Source organism: Pundamilia nyererei, unplaced genomic scaffold (assembly GCF_000239375.1).
Source record: "Pundamilia nyererei isolate P.nyererei 1_Seehausen unplaced genomic scaffold, PunNye1.0 scaffold00413, whole genome shotgun sequence".
In the NCBI taxonomy this organism is placed as follows: domain Eukaryota; kingdom Metazoa; phylum Chordata; class Actinopteri; order Cichliformes; family Cichlidae; genus Pundamilia; species Pundamilia nyererei.
The window spans coordinates 22,121-30,099 of record NW_005187814.1 but is presented as its reverse complement, the minus strand read 5'-3'; the positions used below and the strand labels follow the sequence as shown (position 1 = coordinate 30,099).

The window sequence follows — 7,979 nt, the reverse complement described above, 5'->3', positions numbered from 1 at the left end:
CACAAGGAGCTTCTTATCACTTTTTAACTAGAAAATTATCGTCTGAGTCATCATGCCTCGTGGAAGACTTCTGACCGCTTATTTATGGTCTGTGTTAGCACATAGGTGTCGTGCCTGACGGTGGAGAAACGATGTTGTTCGTTATAGCTGTTGTCAGTGTTTATTTAGCGTCTGTTGTCGGTGTAACTGACTCCACTCCAGACTCGTGGTATGTTGCCGCTGTGTACGAGCACAAAGTAATCCTGAACCCAGATCCGCGCGTGCCCGTGTCCCGCCACGATGCCCTGCAGCACATGCAGAAAAACCTGGATATATACGAGGAGCAGGCAGCCCGGGCAGCCCAGCAGGTATGCACATATTGAAAACAGTATTACTCATTGACCTTTACATAATTCTGTTGGCATGTCCTTCAAATTAACGAATGAATTAAATTAAGTCGACTGCAGAAGAAAGTGAAGACGAACAGTATTCAGAAGCCAACCTCTTTTAACCTTGTCACATTTTTCTGTTTTTTATGAAAACTGTCAAACTGTCATCTGTCATAGTCAATTTTTAACAGACTTTTTACTGAAGCAGTCATTGCTGCTTCCGAATAGGTATAAAGCTGTCCACCCTTTAGTACTACTTAAAACAAGAAATTCTTTATAGTGTATCAGCATTATGTTTCTAAGTAAACAACCACTGATTCTTCCCCTGTATAAAGGTGTTTACTTTCACTGCAACAGATTACTGAATCTCCCTCTCTCTCACTGTCGTCTCTCTCAGGGGGCCCAGATCCTGGTGTTTCCCGAAGATGGTATTCATGGATTTAACTTCACTCGATTATCCATCACTAGCTACCTGGAAACCATTCCTGACCCTCAGGAGGAGAGCTGGAATCCATGCATGGAGCCAGAAAGACACAACAACACTGAGGTTCACAGTCATATATTTCAATCTTGGTGATGGCAAGCACCACAGGCTTAACACTGCTGTGATGGGGGGTTTTTTTCTTGATCAGCACCATGGACTACTGAGCCAATGTTTGTAGTGGTAAAAGCTAAGGAAAGCATCCATCGATCCATTCTTATCCACTTATCCTTTTCAGGGTCACAGGGGGGCTGGAGCCTATCCCAGCTGTCTTAGGGCAAGAGGCAGGCACAGGTCGCCAGTCTGTCACTGGGCTAACACATAGACACAGACAACCATTCGCACTCACACCTATAGGCAATTTTGGGTTTCCAATTAACCCAACCCCACTAACTGCATGTCGTTGGACTGTGCGAGGAAAAAGGAGTACCCAGAGAAAACCCACGCAAACACGGGGAGAACATGCAAACTCCACACAGAAAGACCCCGGCCTGATGGTGGAACTCAGGATTTTCTTTTTTGAGGCAACAGTGCTAACCACCATGCCACCGTGCTGCCCTAAAGAAAACGTATACAGGATAAATAAAGTTAGACTTATGTTCACAAGATAGAGTGCTGACTTAAACATATAGTGGAACTAATAATTTGTCCACTTTACTGTAATACTCTGAATATGAGAATCCAGTTTAAAGTATAGGAAGAGCACTTTTGATAAGTCTTTGACTGGGCACTCTTATCTTCAGGGCTCCAGGGGAACTGACCCATCTACTCTGTTTGATGTAACATCTCACTGTGTCTGAATCTCATCATATTTGATTATGTTTGTGACTCAAAGGTTCTCCAGAGATTGAGCTGTATGGCTCGTCGTAACAACCTCTACCTGGTGGCCAACATGCCCGACCTGCAACCCTGTCCCCTGAAGACCAGCCCTTCCTCCACCTGTCCTCCTGATGGGCGCTGGCAGTTCAACACAAATGTGGCTTTTAGGTACATGTTAACTCTTAATATGAAAATGAAGGGAGCGGACAAATAAACACTTCTTTTCTATGGCCTCCTCTCCACAGATGGAGTGCATGTGTTTGTGCCTAAATAAAGACCAGTTCTCCACAATTCCCACAAAAATGATTGACCCTAGTGCCAAAAACACCAAACATTTCCTGGAGTCAAAGTTAACACTTCTTGTTCAATAGCTATAACAGAAACTACTACAAGAACTACCAGGTATAGTAATTATTACAACTCTGAATCAAATATGTCTTCTTTCATACAGGTCAGATGGCCTTCTGGTGGCACGCTACCACAAACACAACCTATACTTTGAGGCCTCCTGTGACACACCTCCAGAACCTGAAATCATAACATTTGACACTCCTTTTGCTGGGAAGTTTGGCCTCTTCATCTGCTTTGACATCCTCTTTCATGATCCTACAGTGCTCCTAGTGCGGAGGGTATAAAATATAACCACATATGCACTCAGAGTATATATGTAACATTTTAAAATCTTCTCTGAAATTCAACATTTCTTGTTTGTGCCTTTTTTAGGGTGTGCGTCAGTTGATCTTTCCAACAGCCTGGATGAACCAGCTCCCCCTGCTGGATTCAATCCAGTTTCAGCAGGCATTCAGCCTGGGTGCCAACGTCACCCTACTAGCTGTCAACATTCGTAATGACAGGCTCATCATGACAGGAAGTGGCATCTACACCCCTTTTTCTGCCACCTACCACCACGCCAGGAAAGGAGACCCAGAGGAGGGCAGGCTGCTGGTGGTCAGAGTGCCAGTTTTGGAGCCACCTGAAGTTGAGGTGGAGGCTGGTGGTGGTGAGTCAACAATATCAGTGGCTACAGACTCTGGATACTGCTACCAAGACAACTGTGATGACCCTCCTCCTCCCTCCTACCCCACTTTCATCTCCTCTATGATGTATGACACATTTACATTTGTCCTCTTAAATGAGACACAAGGTGACGTTAAAGTGTGCAACGGCACTTTCTGCTGCCGCCTGCAGTACAGGTGGTTACTGCAAGACCATAAAGAGCTCTATGCTCTCGGCGCATTTGCAGGAATACACACAGTCAACGGACGTTACGCACTGCAGGCAAGAATCACATGAATTTTAATATTTCTAAAAAGGTTAAAACTGACAACTCACTACTTTTATTTGCCACATGTTAAATATCTACAGGTTTGTGCAGTAGTCCGTTGTGGAGGGTTGGATCAGAACTCTTGTGGACAGGAAGTGGAGGAAGCAGAGTCTAAAATGGACTTCCTGTTGGAGGGGAACTTTGACACCAAATACGTGTACCCATCTATTCTGACAAGCCGAATGGTCCTGGAGCAGCCCGAGAGTCTGCAGGAAGCTGCAGACATGAGAGTGACCATGAAACATTCAAACACGAAGGGTGGCCTGGTCACTGCCTGCCTGTATGGACGAATGTACCACCTGGATAATGAATGAAATTTGGAGGGATCAGGAAAATAAAGTTCAGTGTTATGGTTAAGAACTGCTCCAAACTTCAGCTGTTACACATTTGTTTTATGTCTTATAAAATAAACCAAAACAAATGTCTTTAATCATCTGTTACTTAATCTTTACAATACAAACATTTCACCATGTAGCATTCATCCTCTGTTTGAATGTTGCATATTCCTCAAAAGGCAATATTTGATAGTTTCTCTCTCACACACACTCACACACACACAGTGACAGCCACCTTCTCTTGTCTCTTGTACACAACACAAACATTAAGAAAGTACAGCATTGCAAGTTATCCGTTCCTTGGGCTGCTCATTCAGTTCATCAGTTGTACAGTACATTGGTCTTACATCCACCTGCTGTCACAATCCGCTCTCAACGATTCAATCTCCACCTGGAATAAATACGTAGGTTTCAATATTGACTTTCTCTCCTAGGAATCAAGAAGTCGATCCTAATCATGAATGCAGCATTATAAGTGTCCCAGAGTGACAGTCAGTGGCTGCTGTGAAAGCTCAAAGAACTCTGAATAAAATCTCAAGTACAGTAGGGAAAACGCTTCTTCAGCTGGTCCCATAAGATTGTCCCTCAGTTTCTGTCTTAACAAAGAAAAAAAAAAGCAGTCCTCTGAGCTTTTCTTCACCAGATGCTCCATTAGTAAATGTGAATGAAAAATCTTTAAAACCACTCCTGAAAGTATCCTCAAACAGAAAGAGTTCAACATAAAAATAAAAACACTGCTTTAAATTGAAAAGGACGCTGGGCATGTTACTGGTCGTACAGTGATGCCGTGGGAAAAAAAAGTGGCAAATTATTCTTTATTTTACCAAATTATTACATTAGTGCATCTTTTCCACTGTGTATGCACCTGAAGGAAGCAAGCATGTGGTTCAGACGAGGATTATTTTTAGATTTGAAGAGACTTACCTAAGAATACTCTGCTTGTATTTACTGCCCTGTCAAGCTTTTGTCAGTAATCTATTAAGGCTCCTGAGTGGCTGGCTAACCTGCCAGTATTGAGGTTCCACTAGTCCTCAGTACGTTTCTGAATCTGAGTCGTTCATTTCATCATCTCCAGAGACAGAGGACAGCGGACGTTCTGGCCTGCAGTAAGAGGCGTGGTCAGGCCTCATTGGGGCTGGAGTATCAAAGGCCACACCTTTGGAAATGTGGTTTGAAATAGGGTGGTGGTTGATGACTGTTTGAGTAAGCGAGAGAGTGGGCAAAGCTGCTATGGTGACCATGGGCGAGGTGGGCATCATTGAGTTAAGGATGAGGGCCAAGCAGTCAGCTACATCCCGATTGGGAGCACAAGCCAAAGCTGGAGTGTAACCTGGGAATAAAAGGAGAAAAGGGGTTCATAGTACACATTAGAATTACACCTGAAGAGTACGTGTGAGTGCAGTGAGATGAAAGCTGACCATTCTCATCCACAGCTAACACACTGGCTCCTTTCACCAGCAGCTCCTGGACCACCACTGTCAATCCCTTCCTGGCTGCTACATGCAAGGGCCTGCAGGTAGAAGAGTGCTACAGTAAGTTCACACTGGGTTTTGGAGGTTATCCTGCTGCTTACAGTAGGTGCAACCTTCAGGTTCTACATACGTCTGCAGAGCAGCGTTGGTGCAGTTAATGAGATTCCTGTCGCTGATTTTCTCCAGAATCAACAAGGCACTTGTCTCGTGACCCTGAGAAGAGCAGAGAGTACCAAAGTCATCTGCAGTGACCACGTGAGATGTGCAACAATCCTGCCTTTGTCAATATGTTAAAGAGATGACGTTCTGAGCTTCACATAAATGTTAATCTCGCGCAAAGCTTTAAAAAGCTCTTTGTGTGACAGTTACAGACCAGTGCTCGTGTGTGTGGCAAATATTATTGTTCACAATAATATGACATTCTCCAAATTGTGCCTTTTAGTGATGCAAGTGAAACATGTGATGATGTGGTTAAATGTGTCTGCCAGATGTGTCCAAAGTGATACATAAATGTTCCAAGGGCCAGGGCCAAAACATACACGTCCCACACATTGCAAAAATATAGAATCTGAATGGTAACTACTTTCAACTTAAAATCTGAGACACTGAGACCACAAGAAAATCGCAACATTTTTAATACTGAATGACTAAATAACATTTCCTGTCTCTGAAATGCCTTTACCTTGCTGCAAGCCAAATGCAATGCTGTGTTCCTGTCTGCATCTTGCAGTGCCAAGTCTGCCTTAGCAACGCTCGCCATCACCTCTGTAACACAACACAACAGTGGAGATTAATACAAGTGAAAGGTTAAGAAATCAGGGACCATTATTTCCACAAGTTTATCCCTGTATCAGTTAGTGTACTGACCCACAGCATTGGTCTGTCCATTTAGAGCTGCCATCATCAGTGGTGTTCTGTGCATGTGGGTGTCAACAACATTTGCCTGAGCTCCATGGCTCAGAAGAAGGGAAACGCACTCCACATGGTCAGAAAAAGCTGCAGCATGAAGAGGAGTCCTGCATCAACATCAATACAGTTATTGTAAATACGTTCCTGCTCACTAAGAACAAATACAAAAAAACAACAACAAAAAAATCCCTCCACGCATGATTTTAAGTCTGCATCTCTCACCTGCCCTTGGAGTCAGTTGCATTCACAATATTTGCACCCAGGGAGTCAATTAACATCTCTGCCACTCCCTCATTATCGTTTATCCTAAAACACACAACGCAGCCTGTCACACACCCTCAGAGCAAATCGATCCTCATAAACATTCGTGGATATAAACAGACAGAGCCTTACACAGCACAGTGCAGTGGGCTGAATGAGTTCCCTGTAATCTTCCTGAACACCTCCTGATCTAACAACACCTCCACACATGCGTCATACCCTGGAAAACAGAGAAAGACAGATGTAAAAACAGAAGAAAGTACAGTGCTGTGTCTTAAAAAAAACCCAGGTTGACATGGTTCTCAAACATTTCACGTTGTGTCCCAATACCGTTATAGCAGGCCCAGTGCAGTGGTGTGTACCCCTTGCTGTCAGTGAGGTGTGTGTGACTGTGTGAAGTGTTGGTGGCCTGCAGCAGGGCACCCAGGGCACCCACACGGCCAGAAGCAGATGCCAGGTGCAGGGGGGAGCGGCCCCGGATGTCCTTTACACTCACGCTGGCTCCCCGCTGGAGAAGGGCCTCTACACATTCCTCCTGGCCTGTCACAGCCTATGTGAAACATACAGTAAACACTAGAGAGTATAAATACCAAAAGAAATTTTTAAAAAGCATATATTAAAATTTAATATGCGATCTCAGACACGTGTGCCTATCTCACCCCTCGGTGTAGTGCTGTCCTGCCCCAGCGGTCCTGATTCTCCACACTGGCTCCTTGACTGAGCAGAGAGTACACACAGTCTGTATGTCCGCTCAGCACTGCCAACATCAGAGGAGTCCTGAACACAGTGTGGAGATCAGGCACAACTCAGTAAGAATATTTAAGTGATCAGTTGAATCGCACAAAACAGTAGCCTAAGATTTATATATATATTTTTTTTATTTATTTAAACACACATGCACACACTCACTGTCCGTTGCTGTCTTGTGCATCCACATCAATGTGTTGGTCATTGTTGTTCAACAGCAGGCGCAGGCACTCTGGGTGGCCATTCATAGCTACAGCAAAATGAAATTTTAACTTTAAAAGCCAGAAAATTCACCCTTTTCACGCGATGGGAAGGCGACTGCCTGCTTATATACCTGCAGTATGTATGGCTGTCTGTTTGTGAATGTAATCCCGAGTCATGGGTGACGCGCCGTGGTGCAGCAGCAGAGACACACACTCCTGATGACCTCTTGAGCAGGCTAGAATGAGGGGGGTGCATCCCTCTGGGCTCCGAACATCCACATCAAGCAGGGATGACAAGAGCACCTCCAAGGCTCCACAGTGTCCATGATAAGCCTGGACAAAGTGAAAAAGCACACACACACATTATGTTAAATGGGGTGGCTGTGGCTTACTAATCTGAAGGTTGGTGGTTCAATACCCAGGCCCTCTATCTAACTGTCAAAAGGATGAGTGTGTGACATTAAAACTGCTTGAGCATAGGAGAAAGTGCTTGTATGAGTGGGTGAGTGTTCAGATAGAATAGAAAAGCCCTAAATAAGTACTAATCCTTCTTTAATGAATGCAGAGTCAAAGATAGATAGAAAAGAAAACATGCTTTAAAGAAAAAATCTTAAAACTCACTGCCAGATGGAGTGGACTAATGGGAGCGTGGCTCTCTGAATCACTCAGCATGTCTGTTCCTGATGTCTCCATTAGCTGAAACAGCAATATTACTCATTTCAGATCCAGGTTTGCACAAATGCCAGTATGTGCTCTACATATACTGATGGATGAAAATTGGTTGAAAACTGAAAGACTATAAAAGGTAGGAGGGCATAAGATTAGGTAAGGTAACAGGTAAAACAACGTAACATGAGAAAAAAGGGCTTTATTTACATAGAAATGTGTCATGATTTCAAAAAGTACATCAATCTATATATCTATATCTAGATATCTATCTATATCTAGATATCTATCTATATCTATATCTATCTATATCTAGATATCTATCTATCTATATCTAGATATCTATCTATCTATATCTAGATATCTATCTATCTATATCTAGATATCTATCTAT

The 7,979-nt window shown here is 43.6% G+C and overlaps 2 protein-coding genes across 4 annotated transcripts in view; one reads left to right on the top strand and one right to left on the bottom strand.

The window, feature by feature from the left end:
* Nucleotides 1–6: 6 nt before the first annotated feature.
* Nucleotides 7–3,422, top strand: LOC102212609 (biotinidase-like). 2 transcript variants are annotated; one of them, XM_005753204.2, is made up of 6 exons: nucleotides 7–347; nucleotides 766–915; nucleotides 1,685–1,836; nucleotides 2,120–2,288; nucleotides 2,392–2,946; nucleotides 3,034–3,422. In XM_005753204.2, the coding sequence occupies exons 1-6, from the start codon at nucleotides 132–134 to the stop codon at nucleotides 3,304–3,306; spliced, it is 1,515 nt and encodes a 504-aa protein (XP_005753261.1). In that variant the 5' UTR covers nucleotides 7–131; the 3' UTR covers nucleotides 3,307–3,422. The 2 variants fall into 2 exon arrangements, with proteins under 2 accessions (XP_005753261.1, XP_005753262.1); XM_005753205.2 differs by having other exon boundaries at nucleotides 2,120–2,297.
* The window catches only part of ankrd28a (ankyrin repeat domain 28a), a 20,690-nt gene continuing 16,105 nt past the window's right edge, over nucleotides 3,395–7,979 (bottom strand). For both annotated transcript variants that reach the window (XM_005753207.2, XM_005753206.2), the window contains exons 18-29: nucleotides 7,541–7,615; nucleotides 7,051–7,252; nucleotides 6,879–6,966; nucleotides 6,629–6,746; nucleotides 6,300–6,519; nucleotides 6,102–6,189; nucleotides 5,931–6,014; nucleotides 5,667–5,815; nucleotides 5,482–5,564; nucleotides 4,930–5,012; nucleotides 4,746–4,837; nucleotides 3,395–4,657 (exon numbers count right to left, since the gene is read on the bottom strand). In XM_005753207.2, the coding sequence (XP_005753264.1) occupies nucleotides 4,359–4,657; nucleotides 4,746–4,837; nucleotides 4,930–5,012; nucleotides 5,482–5,564; nucleotides 5,667–5,815; nucleotides 5,931–6,014; nucleotides 6,102–6,189; nucleotides 6,300–6,519; nucleotides 6,629–6,746; nucleotides 6,879–6,966; nucleotides 7,051–7,252; nucleotides 7,541–7,615 (1,581 nt within the window). In that variant the 3' untranslated portion in view covers nucleotides 3,395–4,358. The remainder of the gene's footprint in view (nucleotides 4,658–4,745; nucleotides 4,838–4,929; nucleotides 5,013–5,481; nucleotides 5,565–5,666; nucleotides 5,816–5,930; nucleotides 6,015–6,101; nucleotides 6,190–6,299; nucleotides 6,520–6,628; nucleotides 6,747–6,878; nucleotides 6,967–7,050; nucleotides 7,253–7,540; nucleotides 7,616–7,979) is intronic.